This window comes from Papaver somniferum, unplaced genomic scaffold (genome assembly GCF_003573695.1).
Source record: "Papaver somniferum cultivar HN1 unplaced genomic scaffold, ASM357369v1 unplaced-scaffold_150, whole genome shotgun sequence".
NCBI classification, from domain to species: Eukaryota; Viridiplantae; Streptophyta; class Magnoliopsida; order Ranunculales; family Papaveraceae; genus Papaver; species Papaver somniferum.
In genome coordinates, this window is record NW_020624377.1 from 6,000,200 (window position 1) to 6,018,325 (window position 18,126).

General features: G+C 36.2%; 1 protein-coding gene and 1 pseudogene across 1 annotated transcript; both read right to left on the bottom strand.

Annotated features, from left to right (window-relative positions):
* Positions 1–3,038: 3,038 nt before the first annotated feature.
* Positions 3,039–5,864, bottom strand: LOC113335988 (ABC transporter G family member 11-like). The gene is made up of 6 exons (XM_026581989.1): positions 5,461–5,864; positions 5,192–5,271; positions 4,642–5,106; positions 4,081–4,401; positions 3,902–3,988; positions 3,039–3,801 (listed from the first exon to the last, which is right to left on the bottom strand). Exons 1-6 carry the CDS (start codon positions 5,828–5,830, stop codon positions 3,157–3,159), a joined length of 1,968 nt encoding a protein of 655 aa, XP_026437774.1. The 5' UTR covers positions 5,831–5,864; the 3' UTR covers positions 3,039–3,156.
* Positions 5,865–11,747: 5,883 nt separating this feature from the next.
* On the bottom strand, positions 11,748–17,712 carry LOC113336078 (annotated as a pseudogene).
* Positions 17,713–18,126: the final 414 nt, after the last annotated feature.

Here is an 18,126-nt window from a genome sequence, read left to right on the forward strand (position 1 = left end):
TTCATAACTGCCTTTATTTGTTTATTTGTAAAGCAAATTAAAGTTGAAGGAACCATTAATTCTCATTTGGCTTCCAAATTAGATGGTCATTTTGTTAATGGCACACCGAGGAGAGGCAAGGCGAATCAAGTGTTGGTATTCAATACTTGATTTTTTAGTGTTGGTATTCAAAATAACACAACAATACTAATAAATAAATTCTTCATGTGTTAAACTTTGGACTCATCTCAGAAGTAGTTTAGTGAGGCCAGTGTTCATTTTTTTATCAAATGGGAAAGTGCATATGAAGAATAGTTGACTCCTAACTAATCAAAACACATAATTTCTTAAGAATGATTATACTCTCATCAAGACACAACGTGAATTTCAGAGTTCTAGTAACTTTAATAAGATTACAAGAAATTGGGACTTGCGCGAAGCCGAGCTTTACCAAATCATGTCGGGACTGGGGCGAGGCGAATCCGAACTTTACAAAATCATATCGGGACTTGGGCGAGGCGAAGCCGAGCTTTACCAAATCATATCGGGAATATCGGGACTGGGGCGAGGCAAAGCCGAGCTTTACCAAATCATATCGGGACTGGGGAGAGTCGAAGCCGAGCTTTACCAAATCATATCGGGACTGGGGTGAGGCGAAGCCGAGCTTTACCAAATCAAATGAGGATTGGGGCGAGGCGAAGCCGAGCTTTACCAAATACAAAATATGGTGCATTGTATTTGTAGTTTGTAGTAGTAGATTGAATTGGTGAACCAAGTTTGAGAACTACGCCCGGGCACTGACCTATAATTTTTCTTTTCTATGGAATGAGGTTATAGTTCTTAGTAAACCCTAATAAGTTATGTTTTCCACATTATCATTTAGATGATTCACTCCCAGGTTCCTTCTGATTTTAATGTGTAAGAAAGAATGGCGGCAGCTATTACTGGCATATGAATGATATTCATCTGTTCTTCTCAAATCGGGGCGAGGCGAAGCCGAGCCATGCCAAATCAAATCGAGACGGGCGAGGTGAGGCGAAGGCGAAGCCGAAGCCGAACCCGAGCTTTACCAAATCAAAAATATGATTAAAAGAAAAAGATGCTCGGGCGTAGCACAGACACAAAATCTAGTTTATAAATGACTGCCACAATGTAAGGATATATTAATTGTCTAAACTGGGGCCTATGCCACTTAATTGAGGCTTATAGATTACTTCATCTATCCAATTCACAATGATAAGGGGTGTCTAATATTTATGTAAACTACCAAAAATACCCTCAAAAAAATATTAATATTACTAAATTATCCCCATCAATCCTTAATAAACCTAACTAACAAAAATCAGTTTTTATTTCTAATATAAAAACCGATTTATCTCCTCCATTCTCTCTTTTTCCATTTTTTTGAAACCAAAAATCGTCGATGATCAACGATTCAAAAACGATTAATCGTTTTCTTTCTTACATAAAAATGTTGAAACCAAGAACTAAGTATGCTACTATCAGGAATCATTCTAGTGACGATGATCCCGGGCTTGTTGAAGCGATTCGAAATATAATGAGGGAAGTGCAAGAACAATCCGAAGCCTCTCGCATCGCACAAGAGGAAGAAATGGGTCGAATCAGGTACTTTTCTATCAACCCAATCCTCTAAACTAGGTTTTAGTAACATGCTTTAGGTTAGAAATCGAGAATTATGAAATCCAAAAATTTCAGTTTTTACAGAATCGGATTACGTTAGTCACGAAGTAACCCGATTCTTATTAGAAAAGGATTATGTTCATAAACTTATAGTCCGATTGTTCTACATGTGAAAAGGAATCGGGGAACGTTAGTGTATAAATAGCCCGATTGTTGTAGCCAATCTTCATGGATCTTATTTTGTTGGAATCGGATTACATATGTCTTAACAAAAACCGATTGTTAATTTTAGAAATAGAGTTTATTTGTATATTGAGTAAACCGATTTCATGAATCGGTTCACATTAGCACTTGCAAAAATCCGATTGTTAATTTTATATGTTTGGAATCGGATTTCATATGTATATTGAGTAAACCGATTATATACCCTGACTTTAAAAATGCATTCTATTCCATTGTTTTTTGTTTCTTAAATCCGTATTCTACATGCAAAAAAATCAAGGCGAAAAGAAATATAAGAAGAAACATGACCATGCTACTCCTAAGCCTTTGGGACCTCGTCGAAAAGACGGTCAAAATTTGAATGCTTCCCAACGAAGGGGCTCAGTGAGTAATGCGATCATTTTTATACCTATGTCAACTACACTAGTTCACATACTAACATATAAGAATTCATTGAATTTCAGCTGGAACGTCTCAACGGGTTATGGAGAATTCGTAATGGGGAAAGTCACCACAAAGAATATACGACGTTGTACCAACGTGCTCAGAGGTTCATTGATGAGCATTTGATGTGTCAAATTCTAGAATTCCCATACTGAGTCCTATATATATATATATATATATAGTGGGCTAATTTCCTAAACTATGTAATGAATATTTTGTTTCTGAAAGTAAGGCATAATCGGTTTCCATGTGCACTAAAAATGTCCGATTTTTGGAATCGGTTTATGTGGATATTGATAAAACTCCAATTCTGGGTTTACATCTTCCTAAGCATAAAACTCAACCCAGAATCGGTTTACAAATGCACTAACATAAACCGATTCTGGATCGAGTAAAAACTAAATTTTTTTACAAGTTTTGATTATCGATTATTGAAAGTTAATTTCAGGATTAACTTGATTAAACATTATTTAATAATCCGAATTAGCACTAATTTAATAAGGGTGTATTGGGCATTAATATAAATATTGGATAAGAGGTTTCTATGAATTTTCTCCCAATGACCCTATTTTGTCATCTAGTATTAGACCCCAATTAAGTGGCATAGGCCCCAATTTAGCCAGGATATATTACTATAAGGAACAAGATGCATAAATAGTTAGCTCAAATCATCGGCTACAGTTCCTGCCTCTACGACACCCAGTGGTTAATTCCCTTTTACATAAATTATTTTAAACACACAAAAGTAGCAAACCTCATTTATCATAATTCTTGTTCAATATGTACATTATAGATCAGCAATAAAAATGGAGTAGACAAAAGCAAACGTACCGATGAACTATCATGTCTAGTGATCATGAGGTTTACAGCTTAAGGTTTTCCATGGTTTGCACTAAAGACACTTCTTAAAATGGGTTTAAGATTTTCAGACATCTTAATAATACCAAAGAACATTAGTCTATATACGACCACCATTCCAAACAAAACACCCATATCTACCCATTTGGAGTATCCCATTGGTAACTGCCATATGGTTTTCAAAATTTCTTCGCCTCTAATAGTTGACGACGAGGATCCTCCGACTACTTGATTATTACGGAAACTCAATCCTTCAAATTCATTCCGATAAAAGCCTTCATTTGCATACCTATGGAATGCAATGTAGTACATTGGGTATCTCCAAAATGGCTTTGGTAGATCATTTGGTAGTCTAAGGAAACCACCATTTAACATAAAAATACATTGGATTCCAGCTCCTGTTTTAATCCCCATAAGAAAATCGGGTACTATACTTGCAACTATCATCATTAAGCTCTCGACTAACATCATACACACGAAAAGCAATAGGATGAAAAATAGAAAATGTTCAAATCCTTTTTGGAGACCAACCAGGTAATAAGCAATGACTCCTGGGACTAATGAGATTAAAAGCAAGTAAGGAATAGAAGAGAGCGTGTTTCCAACTACGAAAGCTGCAACTGTGTAATGGCCGTTTAATCTTTCTCGTCCGAAGATCTAAATTAGCAGAGGCAAATTAAAAAGGAAAAATGTAGAATCAGTACTCATACATATAACAACAATCTAGTACGAAAATAGTTAAGAGGAAGATAGGTACCTTCATGTCCTCAACAAAAGAAGGGAATCCACCAATTGCCATGAAAGTCAAGAAGGAACCAATAAACATAAGCATTGCTCCTCTGGACTGCGAAACATGGAAACGGCATTTTAGGGTTAATTCTCATTTTGGTTTAAGTATCATGTGAACTTAAGAGCAAGCAAAAATAATGGTGTTACCTGGATTGAACCAAAACTACCACCAACTTGGTAATATATTGTGCCAATACAAAGAGCTAGTGATATATAGATTCCGAGTCGCAACCAGTAGTAACCGAGATCACGGTACATGTTCACAAATGATCTTCTTGTGAGAACAAATGATTGTGTTAAGAAACTAGCTTGGTTTCCTTTCTCTAGTAATCTCCCTTCCGTTTTACATATTTCAGAAATACGCAATTTGACTTGCTGGAAGGACTGAGATGACTTGTATGACTTGACAAGAATGTTAATTGCTTCCTCGGTTGTACTCGGTTTTCCCTCATGACCTTGTTCAATGTCCTGCACGTAAGAATCAAAAAACAAATCTCTAAGTCTCTTTTTATCTAATTAGCAAAATTAATTAGCATTTCTTACTCAATCGAAGTCTTTGTTGATTGTTCTCAGAAAGTGATCGGATGGGTTTCTCATTGTTGGGCAAGGGAATCCATTCAGTGCAAAAAACTACAACAAAAAAAAACAAAAAAAAAATGTCAAAAATATTAAGTTGTGGTGTCAGTGAATGGACAATTGGTTAATTACCTCATTTGCTGCAGAAGCCGGACCAAAGTAAACAGTTCTACCAGAGGAAAGTAGGCAAAGATTATGAAAGAGATCAAACACTTCACTACTTGGTTGATGAACGGATGCAATTACTGTCATTCCATATTGTTGCGAAAGTTTCATAATTCTATCCACAACATGATACGATGCTGCGCTATCAAGACCACTCGTGGGTTCGTCTAGAAAGAGTAGCTTCGGACGTGTTAAAATCTCTATGCAAAGACTCACTCTACGTTTTTGTCCCCCGCTAAGTCCTTGACTACTCCATCCTCCAATTCTTGTGTTCATTGCATCTTGTAATCCCATATCTCTTATTGTTGCCTCTGCTCTCTCTTTCTTTTCCGATCTTTTCATGGAGTTGGGTAATTGTAGCAAAGCAGAGTAGTAAACGCATTCTTTCACCTTTAATGTTGTCGTTAACACATTGTCTTGAGTAACATAAGCCTATATCAATAAGAAAACATATGTTTTTAGGATCGATGAAACGATTACATATGGATGTAATCAAAGAGACGTGTTTTGCTTTTACCGAATTTCCAAATGCTAGTGTTTGTTTCCGACCATTTACTTTGACCGACCCGGATTGTCTTGTGTTTGAAGCTCCTCTTCCTGCAATTAATTGATTGTTGAATTATGTTATATCAATTTGCGATCACTATAGAAATTGATGATATATATAAATACAGGGTTAAAAAAAACGGCCGTTACAAGGCCACTGAGGTCCATAACCAAGTTTTTAATATTTGTATTGGCAAACGAAAAAATAAATGAAATGAGAACACCTTAAGTAAATTATACCTCCTAGTGCATCAAGAAGAGTTGATTTGCCAGAACCAGAAGGACCCATAATAGCCAAGACCTCACTTGGTTGAGCATACCCATTAAGTCCTTGAAGCAAAGCTCTGCCATTATTCTTACCAGTACCATTTCCTGAAGAAGGTACAGTCACCCATAAATCATCCCATGTCAATAAAACCCCACCTCCTATACTAGAACTAGTGCCTCTAAATGATCCCCTCTGCCTTCCATTTCCAAGCTCATTTGGAGTTGGCAATGGTGATTCCATCTCCATTGTTGAACTTGTTTGGTTGTCAAGAAGTGGTAATGGTGATTTACTTGGGCTTAGATTTGGTATGTATCTCGGCACATTAGCATTTGTTGAAGCCATTTAAACAAATAAAACTTGTTTTGAGATAATAATAATACTGAATCTAAGCTGTGAATTGTACATGCAACCATCATGTCATTTATATAGGACATTGCTATGCTCTTTTTCCTGTCCAGTTAATAGGTGAAGAATTGAAGTGAGAAGATGGAAGTTAGATAAAAGTACAGTGAGTAAAGGAATCACGGCAATTGTGTGTAGTAGACAGTCAAGTGGAGGAGGACAATAATTTCCCAAAAAAACTCATGGACGAAATTAACAGAAGGTACATGTAATAAAAAACTGAATAGTTGGTTTGATTATGACTACTCGTTGGACAAGAGTATAAATATCTGGGTATATTATTGGCATTGGCAACTGGTTGGCCATATTAAACTCTTTGGCCATATTACACTCTTTGGATGCTTCAAAAAAAAAGAAAAAAACTCTTTGGAGAAATATAGTTGCAGCAGTTTCTGTTTTCAGCTGTATCAACCCTTTCTACATTAATTAATCATCTTGAGCATAAAAAATACCTAAAAACAAACGTGTTCTTTTTCTCGTCCGAGATGTGATACAATGGTAATGAACCGGGGATCTTATTTTCACATGTAAAATGCTATTTTCCACTAATATGCTGTTATGTCACTACGGGATTTTTTGCAGTGGGTCTAAAATTGCCTCCCGTTTTTAGGGCCACCCAAAAGGATTTAGGGGCCAATAATAAAACAAAAAAGGTCACCCAAAGGAAAAATGTAGCCAGTCTTTATCTCGCATAATTCGTAATGGCAAAATAACCCTTATATATTCGGAGGATATGATAGCATTTTTATCCTCCGATTTCAATCGGAAGCCAAAATATTACCCAGACTTCCGATTGTAGTCGGTGCAGTATTAGAATGATTTCTGTTTCATTTTTTCCATTTCTTTTTCATTTATGAGTTGTTAGAGTTATAGAGAAGAAGGTGAAGGAAAAAAGGGAAAACCCATTTTATCACTACAAAAATGGATGGATATGAAGAAGAAGGTGAGAATCATGGCGAAGAACAAATGTTGAGGGTTCACGACCGTTTAGAGAAGATGATTTGGGGTATATGTTGAATGATCCAAACTTTTGTGGAGAGGAAAACCTAGACGACCCTTTCATGGAAGAAAATGGAGAATCGCCTGATATTGAAGCTAACGATGCATGTAAAACACAGGTATTGTGTTAAGAAACTCGAATACTCGATTTGCATGCGTTTGTGTGCTTTTGTAAACAAGAAAAATCGATTATTGCATGCATTGAATGCCATGAACTACCCAGATTCGGTAGATAATTTCTCGAATAAACTTACGAATATAACACACTGAGTACCAAATATGTATATTCGGTAGTTTCAAGATAGTAGTTTACTGCCGAATATGAGAAAAACCCCAAACTGGTTTTCCAAAAAAATCTACATTCGGTAGTTATGTAGAGTTATTTACCCCCGAATGGCCCCAAAAACGAATTCCTCAAAAAATTTCAAAACTCAGTATTCTTATCCTTTACAATCGGTAATAGTTTAACATTATTTGACTGCCGAATATAACAGTGGCCTCAAAATAAAATTTCCAAAAACTTGAAAATTGGATGTTTATCGATTAAAGTTATCTCCCAGTTATTTATATTCGGCTGTTTTACTATATATTTTAGCTTCCGATTATATCATTTTTTGCACTCAGTAAACTGTGTACATTCATTTGCATAAATCGGGTGTTTTGGGTAACCGATAGGATTCCGAATATAGTATATTCGGCAGTTTGACTTATTTAATAACCTCCGATTATTGTATAATAATTTGTTGCTTTCATATGCAGGTCGTTGAAGAGTTTTTTGATGATTTCTATTTGAGACCCGACACTTCCCTATACTATGCAAACGATTTGGTATACTCATTATTACTTTTTTTTTTTTCAAAATTTATATGTTAAATGGTTATGCTTATTAGATTTGTTTTGTTTTATGCACATTTAGACATTTGGAAGTAAGAAGGAGGCAAAGGAATGACTTACGAACAAGGCAAAAGATAACATGTGCGTGGTAGTTCAAAATAATCATGTTAGTGATACTCGATTTGAAATGATTTGTGAGCGAGGTGGGACGCGAAAGAGTCACGAGGGAAAGAATAGTAAGTACGTACGGAAGACGAATAGGAAATACCGAAGCAATACCAAGAAGATAGGATTCCCATTTAAGATTGTCTTCTATAAGCCCGATGGTATTAAAGGTAAAGTATAAAATGTATAAAGTTGATAACGGTCTTAATGGAAGACCAAATCGATCCACATATACAATATACAAAGAGTATTTGGAACAACTCCCTCCACTTATCATTCCATTTGTTTTGTCGACCGACGAGGTTGATGGGGATGGAAATTGTGGGTTTCACGTTGCTACGGAACAAATCAGTTACCCAAACTTCCAAATATGGGTTGTCTAACCTTCTATATTGTCCCTTGGAACCACCTAGAGCCATGGTATGGTTTGTTTTAAACTTGTAATATTCGGAGGATAATTTTTTTTTGTAAAGCCCCGAATGTACGATGGCCCAAAAATCAGAATTTGGGAAAAACTGATACTTTTCAAATTTTGAACTTGCAATAATCGGAAGTCAACTCAGTTACCCAAACTTCCGAATATGGGATGTCTAACCTTCAATATTGGCCCTTGGAACCACCTGGAGCCATGGCGTGGTTTGTTTTGAACTTGTGATATTCGGAGGATAGGTTTTTTATAAAGTTCCGAATGTACAATGGCCCAAAAATCAGAATTTGGAAAAACTTATACTTTTCAAATTTTGAGCTTGCAACAATTGGAAGTCAACTCAGTTACCCAAACTTCCGAATATGGGTTGTCTAACCTTCTATGTTGGCCCTTGTAAAGTACCGAATGTACAACACAAATCATTGTCATTTATCTTCTCTTCTTTACTTTACGACCGTGACTACCTCCCAGTCCTGCACGACCACGGGTTTGAGCACCTTCAGTTGGAGCACCTTCAGCGCTCGATGAAGCTCGAGTTATTTTACCCGTATTTGATATTGCCACCTTGGGCGGATGCCTCTTCGTGTCTTTCTCCCCAAACTGGGCAGCATAATCTTCGTTATCCATATTATCAACTAGGTTTCTAGCCTCTTTGATCTTCTCAGCTGGCATGGGATCTCCGCTCTTCAGGCATGCATTTAACATTTTGGAAACACGCTTGAACCTATTCACCTGTTTTTTATACGTAATGACATAACATCAAACGGTAATTACCTAAAATTTATAGGAATAATATAAAATGAAAAATAATATAAGAACACGCACCAGTCTATCATAACCATCTGGTTTGTCTTTGATGATACAATTATAACTTGAACCCGCCGCAGTAGTGTTGGATTTGATTTCACGGATAACCAAAGGATGTGATACGTTGTTATACCAACTCATATAGTCTGGAGAATTTTCATCACCTCGGGTGGTTCGTCTACCAGTATCGATAATGAAGTCATTCCTCTTATCCCAGTTATCAAGAACAGTAGGTGGGCCTGTGTGAACAATCGTGAGATTGTCTCCACTAGAAGAGCACAACTCCAACTCCAATTTGTAGTAATCCCCCATTTCCTCCACAGGTTGGTGTTGTATATACCCGTGTTGTCGCATCACCCTAGAGGGATTATACATCACATATCCTGTGGGGTGCCACAATGGTCCAAAATAAAGGGACAAGTCCGACCGAACATTTATATGCCCACTGGCTCGATCTTCCTTGTATGGATCAAAGCATACGTCTGAGGCCTTCAATTGGTCCAAAATCTCCCTCGTCCGAGGCCTTGTTATTCTACACTTTGTTCAGCACTTGGTTGCACTCCTTGTTGACTGCTTTGTTCTTGTAAGCTTTGTTGAGCACTTGAATTATCTTTGGCACTCCTTTCCCTCCTAGCACTAGCTGTCACTTTCTTCCTCCTTTCTCGACTTTGTCTAAACAACAAAGAAAGGAACAATATTTAGAAACTATACAATCGGAAGACAAAGTATGGAAATATAACCCGAATGTACACATTCGGACGTAAGAAGACACATACTGTTCCCGAATACAAAACAATCGAAAGCTAACTAAACATATTTACAATCGAATATGCATCAATTGGAGTTCAGAAGCTCTAAATTTTTCATCATACACAATCGGAAGAAAAAGTACAAAGCTATAACCCGAATAAACAAATTCGGAAGTAAGACGACACATATTTTTCCCGAATGAAAAACAATCGGAATATAAGTAAACATGTTTACAACCGAATATTCATCAACTGGAGTTCAGAAACTCTAAAATTTTATTCTACACAATCGGAGGTATAAAACATTATATTGTCTTCCGAATAAATACTGGCCCCAAAATGGGATTTTTCCTATATCAGAAATTTTGAGATTTTTTCAATATATATATATGTTCGGTAGTGACTGTACTTTCGAATACTATGTGTCTACTTAAATATATTCGGGAGCCAAAAAATTCATTAAACTACCGATTATTACCAGTTTGTATCTAGGAAGATATGGCCAATAATATTCGGCCGATAACCATCAAATATTTCTCCCGAATACTGTCGATGTTCTTGAGAAATGAAGAACACGACTACATTCGGAAGTAAATAAGCATCAATATCGCCCGAATATATTCGGGAGCATGAATATCGCCCGAATCCTAGAAATTTTTTTCTCGATTCGTCGAATTAAAGCGCAATAAACCCCAAAATGATAGATTCTTACCTAATTGGGGACATTTGAAGTTGACGAAGTGTTTGACTATCGGAATCGCAACCATCGACTACATCGACGGGTACTTCTTCTTCGCGTTCTTCGCGTTCTTCTTCATTTGCAGCAACAATTTCTTTATTTCTTGCTAAAATCCCAATCTTTGGATCGATACCCCGAGCAACGTTTTTGGTTCTAGGTCTGTGGGTTTCATTTCCCTTATCCATTGTTTTATAAACGAATCGACGATGTTTTGATTTTACGATTCGCGGGGATGTTTCGGTTGAACACAAGAATGAGGGAAAGTTTTTTTTTCTTTCACAATCGGAAGATAATATGAAACTGGAAGAAGAAGAGTTTAAATGAGTAGAATTTTTTTTGATTTGGTTTTTAAACATTTTTACCAGAAGGGCATTTATGTAACTTCAATATCATATAGGGTACCCTTAATTAGAGTTTTTGGCTGGGTATAAATTGATGGCCTCTAAATCCTTTCGGGTGGTCCCTAAAAACGCGAGGTAAAATTGTAGGGTTTTCGAGTACACTCAATTTTTCCCGGTATACTGATTGTATGTCATTGGAAACACAACCCTTGGAAGGTGGTGAAAGGGGTCACCTGTAAAGTTATTAGACGAAACTTTCTCTATCGAAGTTTCTTAACTTTTATCTAAAGGCCGCCTCTACAGTTAAAGAAAAAAGAGACAAAGTCATAAAGAAGCCTCTGGCTTCTTTTCCGCGTCGTTATTAGTCACCGCTGAGATTCATCAAGTCTGCTGCTAACCCAAAGGAAGACCGGCGAGCAAGATCCGCCCTTTTCTCTGTATTTTGACAGAGTACCTAGTACTATTTAATAAAGTCTGATGCCGTAATAGCGTAATAATTATATGTATCTTCTCCAACAAATCATGGACATAAATAGTACTCTGGTAGGTAGTCAAGAATAGCTGGTTAGATTATGTTTTTTTGCTAGGTAGTCAAGAATAGCTGGTTAGATTATGACTACTCATGAGACACAAACCTATAATAATTAGCTCTACGTATTACTGGCAACTTGGCCATATTAAACAGAAGACCAGTAATTACATGAATAGAAACATAATTTATCCATTATCATGTTGAGCATACAATTGTGTTACATTACTATCATGTAATAATTATTGAAGCCCGGAATACTAGAAGCTAAGGTACACCATGGTTAGATTGTTTTGTTGGCTTATAGTATGCAACTAAGAAACTTCTTAAAATGGGTTTAATTTTTTCAGACGTCTTAATAATAACAAAGAACATTAGTCTGTATAAAACCACCATACCAAACAGGATATAGAAATCAATCCATTTCGAATAACCCATTGGCATTTGCCATATTTTTTCTATAATTTCTTCACCGGTAATAGTTGATGATCCTTCTCCTTGATTCCTAGGAAAACTTAATCCTTCAAACTCATTTTTGTAGAGTCCTTCAATCGCGTACCTATGGAAGGCAATGTAGTACATTGGATATTTCCAAAAAGGATTTGGAAGTGCATCTGGTAGTCTAAAGAAACCAGCATTTAGCATCATGACACCTTGAATTCCCGATCCTATCACTATACCCATAAGATAGTTAGGAACCATACTTGCCACGATCATCATTAAGCTGTCGATTAATATCACAGATACGGAAATGACTAGAACAAAAAATAGAAAATAGTCCGAATCCTTTGTGAAGACCAGCTAAGTAATAAGCTATGGCTCCTGGGATTAAGGTGTTTATAAGCAAGTAAGGTATAGAAGAAAGAGTGTTTCCAATTATAAAAGCTGTAACACCGTAATGCCCATTTAATCTTTGTCGACCAAATATCTGATATTAAGAGGATGAACAACAAATCCAAGATCAGTGATGGTATTAGTGTAGAACTATTGAGAAAAATATTTACAAGATAATGAAATTGGTAGAAAGTTAAAAATGTAGTACCATAATATTTTGTGCAAAAGAAGGAAATCCACCAATAGACATGAAAGTAAGTAATGTAGCTACAAACATAAGCATTGAACCTCTAGCCTGCAAAATTGGGGTACCAGTTTGTGTTACATTATTGTACGTGCTTAGTTTCAGTTTTATGCGAAATGTTAGAGATTACCTGTATAGAATCAAAAGTGTGGCCAATGTCATAAAATATTGTACCAAGACAAACACATATCGAGATATATATCCCAAGACGCATCCAGTAGTAACCTAGATCACGATTCATGTTCACGAAGGACCTTCTTGTAAGGACAATTGACTGTGTTAAGAAGCTAGCATGACTTCCTTTCTCAAGTATTCTCCCTTTCTGCAAAATAAGAAAACCTTACTTCTCAATTTTATGTCTGATAAAACTTATATTCTTGAGGAAGCACATTAATCCTTTATTGGTGTGAAAGAGTGGGAGGACAACTCTGTTTTCTGACTTTATACCAATAACGTTTTGTTATTGATAATATAGAAAACGTGATGTTATAAGCCACCCTTGCAAAAAATGTTTGACATTGTCTCATACCTTATTAGATATTTCGGATACTCGAAGTTTTACTTCTTGGGAGAACTGAGATAACTTGTATGATTCCACTAAAATGTTGGTTGCTTCCTCTGTGATTACTAGTTTACAATTGTTTCCTTCCAGACCTTTTTCGGTGTCGTCATTTCCCATAAGATTTACTTTATCAAAGTCTTTGTTGATTGTTCTGAGGTAGTGATCTGATGGGTTTCTCATAGTTGGGCAAGGGAATCCATTCAATGTGAAACACTACAAAGAAATATCAAAAATCAACAACTACCATAAACATTTATATATGATGACAAGAACAACTTAATATTAAAACCATGAGAATAAGAATTTGATAAGTTTTCATTTTGATGAAAACGGATAATTGGTCAGTTACCTCATATGCAGCAGAAGCTGGACCAAAGTAAATTGTTCTTCCAGAGGAAAGTAGACAAAGATGATGAAAGAGGTCAAAAACTTCACTGCTTGGTTGGTGGATGGAAGCAATGACAGTCATTCCACATTGCTGCGTAAGCTTCACAATTCTGTCCATGACATGATAAGATGCTGCACTATCGAGTCCACTTGTGGGTTCGTCTAAAAAGAGCAGTTTTGGACGTGTTAAGATCTCTATACAAAAGCTTACTCTTCGCTTTTGTCCTCCACTAAGTCCTTTACTGTTCCATCCTCCAATTCTTGTGTCCATTGCTTCTTGTAGTCCCATTTCCCTCATTGTTGTCTCTGCTCTCTCTTTCTTTTCAGAATTTGTCATGGATTCAGGTAGTTGGAGCATAGCAGAGTAGCAAACAGACTCTTTCACGGTTAATGTGGTTGTGAGTGCGTCATCTTGAGTAACATAAGCCTACAAATAAGATAAAAAGAGTTAGTAATAAACAAAATTCTCAAAACAATAACACAAATGTTGTAAAAGTGTGTTTTTAGATTTCATCTGAAAACAAATTTGTTTTTCATTTTATTTTATTTTTTTTTGAAATAAAATTGATATTCAGACAATTTTTACCAGTCATTCGTTTGCGGTTTAGGTAAAGAGTATAGTTTTCAAATATTAGGCAATGGACATAATATGCAAAATTTTAATTAATTTTCTTACTTCATTATAGTTATCTCAAATATTCATCAAATTACACGATATATCATTATCGAGAAATTATTATTCATCGTAGAAAACATAAATCAAGTGTGTTTAATATTGATGTACTGGCACGACACAAGACAACACAGGTTACTCGCATGTTGTGCCATGTAATGTATCATCCCAAGCTTTTGAAACAACAAAACAAAATAGGGCATAAGGCACACCAAGCATTCTCGGATTTGCTGTTAAACAGGAAAGTGTTTTCTTTTTATCGACGTTCCAAAAGCCAACGATTGTTTTCGACCATTTACTTTAATCGACCCAGACTGTTTTGTGTTCGATGCTAATCTTCCTGCAATTAACCGAATTAAAATCAGTCAATTAATTCGAATACCTTAACTACCAAAATTAACAAAGTGTTTAATATTTTCAGACCCTTGAGTTGGCAAGGAAAAATAAAAACGCCTGAGCTAGAATTTTTAGGGTATAAAATTACCTGCTAATGCGTCAAGAAGAGTTGATTTGCCAGAACCAGAAGGCAGGGCCGGCCCTGAGGCAAAGTCAACGAAGGTTGACTTTGGGGCAGCAGCGAAAGGGGCAGCAAAAATAGGATTTTATCTAGGGGGTTTGTGATAAAAAAATGAAAATGAAGGTTTAAAACATGAGTACAGAAAGTAAAAAGGATGTATAGGAAGAGAAGTAGGGGGCATATTATGAATAAGGACTTACTTTAAAGGCTTATTGCTCAATATATAATAAATATCATATATTACAGAGATTTTTTTCTCTCGATTTTTCTCTCAAAATCTCTTCTTCTTCCTTATTTCCTTCCCTGCTCCTCTGGCTCTTCGGCTCTTCCACTTGAGCCATTGTTGCGACACCATCATCTCCACGGTAAGTAGAATCAAAACCCCAATTCAATCATGAAGCATAATATAGATTGACATTTATATATTATAATTGATTTTGCATCTAATCTCTGGTTTTCAGTTAGTATAACTTAAGTGCATTTTTAGGGCAAAAAGTTTTAAACCCCCAATTCAATCATAAGAATAGATTATCATGTATGTTCTATGATTGATTTTAAATGTTATCTTTTGATTCTCAGTTAACATTACTTAATTGTATATTTTAGGAATTAAGATTGAGAAAGGAAAAAACTATCGACAAAAGAATACAAGAACAGATCAACAAAGAGAGAAAACATTATAAAGAAGTATTGGAGAGGATGAAGGATGGAGTGTTGTTTCTAGCGAAGAATGGTTTAGCATTTCGTGGCGATAATGAGAAAGTTTATACAAAAAACAATGGTAACTTCTTAAGCTTCATAGAGACACTTGGAAAATATGATCCCGTGTTAAAGTATCATCTGGAGAGCATTGAAAAGAATGAAATGCGTACTCATTATCTCAGCCACAAGATTCAAAACGAACTGATTTCAATGCTTGCCGATGCAACGAGAAAGCTTATTGTCAAGAAAATCCACGAAGCCAAATACTTTTCAGTTATTCTTGATTGTACTCCTGATGTTTCTCGCAGGGAACAAATATCTATTATCATCCGATGCGTAGATGTTTCAACAGCAAGAATCGAAGAGTATTATCTTGGGTTTTTGCGAGTGGAAGATAAAACATGAGAAGGTTTATTTTTTGAACTTGAAGATGCATTAATCAATCTTGGGTTAAACATTGATGATATAAGAGGACAAGGGTATGACAATGGAGCAAACATGAAAGGAAAACATAAAGGTGTGCAGGCAAGATTACTCGAGATCAATCCAAGAGCTTTCTACACACCATGTGCTTGTCATAGTCTTAATCTCATACTTTCAGATATGGCCAAGTCTTGTCCTAAAGCAAGTTCTTTTTTTGGATCCATACAACGTATTTATACACTTTTTTCAGCTTCAAACAACCGGTGGGATGTATTTAAAGAGGAGATTGGAAAGAAGGGATGGACACTTAAACCGTTGTCAGATACACGGTGGGAAAGCCGTGTCGCAAGTGTCAAAGCAATAAGATACCAATCTCCAAAAATTCGAAATGCTTTAGAGAGATTGCGAGATTCATCTCCTATTTCTCAAGAAGTCAGCACTTCCGACAGCTTAGTAAGTTTTGACTTGCATAATTTTGAATTTTATCTTAGCTTGACTATCTGGTATAGACTTCTGTTTGCTGTTAATACTGTGAGTAAGTCATTGCAATCTAAAGATATGGACATCGGTGTTGCTATACAACAAATGAAAGGTCTTATTGAGTTTTTTAAAGACTTTAGAGTAAATGGGTTTCAAAAGGCAATGGATGAAGCTAAGGAGATTGCAAGAGCGATAGGAACTGAACCTACATTTCGTGAAGTTCGTAACACCCGTACTACCGACCCAACATCAGGTGAGGAGTTTTTTAGAAAAAAATACTTCTTATATATAGTAGATAGTGCTACGTATTCATTCCAAACCAGATTTGAACAATTTCAAATGTACGAAGAAATATTTGGGTTTTTGTATGACTTGAACAAGTTGAAATATATGAGTGAGGATGAATTGATGAGTGCATGTGTTGCACTTGAAGCTTATTTGAAGCATGGTAGATCTAGTGATATTGATGGCAGGGAATTATGTATGGAACTAATCGTCATGCGAATTGTACTACCTAGTTCGTGTAGTAAGCCAATCGATGTCTTACAATTTTTACTAAGAATGGGTGGTTGTTACCCTAATGCATGGATTGCTTATAGGATATTGCTTACGATTCCAGTCACAGTCGCCTCCGCGGAAAGAAGTTTTTCTAAGCTAAAGTTGATTTTCTCGTATCTTCGATCAACTATGTCGCAAGAAAGACTAGTAGGATTATCTATGTTAGCAATTGAAAATGACATGGCTATGCAAGTTGATTTTAAAATTGTACTTTCTGATTTCGCATCCACGAATGTAAGAATGGTCATTTTCGAATAGATGGTAATCTGTGTTATTATTCGAATCGAATGACCTTTTATTATTATTGTTTTTTTGAATATATGTTCTGTTGAGATATTTGACAAGCTTGTGGAAACATTTGGGAACTTAATTTGTGTATTTATAGGCTTAAATATGACAGAAAATGAGGCTAACATAGTTTGTACACCACCTTATGCTCCTGACTGTAGTTTGCTGGGGGGCAACATTTTTTGGGTAAGCTTTGGGGCAGCAAAATGCCAGGGCCGGCCCTACCAGAAGGACCCATAATAGCCAAGATCTCACTAGGCTGAGCATATCCATTAAGCCGTTGAAGTATAGCTTTACCATTGTTCTTGCCCCTAGTACCACTTCCTGATGATGAAGGTACAGTGACCCATAAATCATCCCATGTCAATAAAACCTCAGCTCCTGTACAAGAATCAGTGTCTCTAAATGATCCCCTCTGCCTCCCAACCCAAGCTCATTTTGAGTTGGTAATGGTGATTCCATCTCCATTGTCGAACTTGTTAAGTTATTGAGAAGTGGTAATGGTGATTTACTTGGGCTTAGATTGGGTATATATCTTGGAACATTCTCATTTGCTGAAGCCATCTATGCATGAACTTGTTTTGAGATGATGATATGAATCGAAGCTGTGAACTGTACATGCAATGTCGACCCAACTATCGTTTATATAGTTGGTGTAATGAAGGAAAAGTCTTATCCGTATGGTAATGAGAGGATAGCAAACAGTTGATTACTTGTTTAATAACAAGGATTAATGGGGGGCCGTGGAAAGTATTCGGGGGCAGGACCCAATTATATCCACACCAAAAAATATGCGGGGCTTTCAAAATGTGGATGAAATACTTATTTTATCCTTTCTTAATAACTAAACCTAAAATCCTATTAACCTTTAACAAAGGTACCCAGTTTTCATTTCAACTCTAAACTCTTCTTCTTCTTCTCCCCTTCCTCTCTCTCGGCTCCATTAACGACTGTGGAGATTTTTTTTTCCAACTGATT

Bases quoted from the DNA above. Each gene is read 5' to 3' on its own strand.
- LOC113335988 (XM_026581989.1), bottom strand. From the start codon at position 5,830: ATGGCTTCAACAAATGCTAATGTGCCGAGATACATACCAAATCTAAGC. The intron at 4,402-4,641 runs GTAATTAACCAA...TCTTACGTGCAG, and splicing joins CGGCTTCTGCAGCAAATGAG to GACATTGAACAAGGTCATGA. The intron at 3,802-3,901 runs GTACCTATCTTC...CTGCTAATTTAG, and splicing joins CTTTTGTTGAGGACATGAAG to ATCTTCGGACGAGAAAGATT.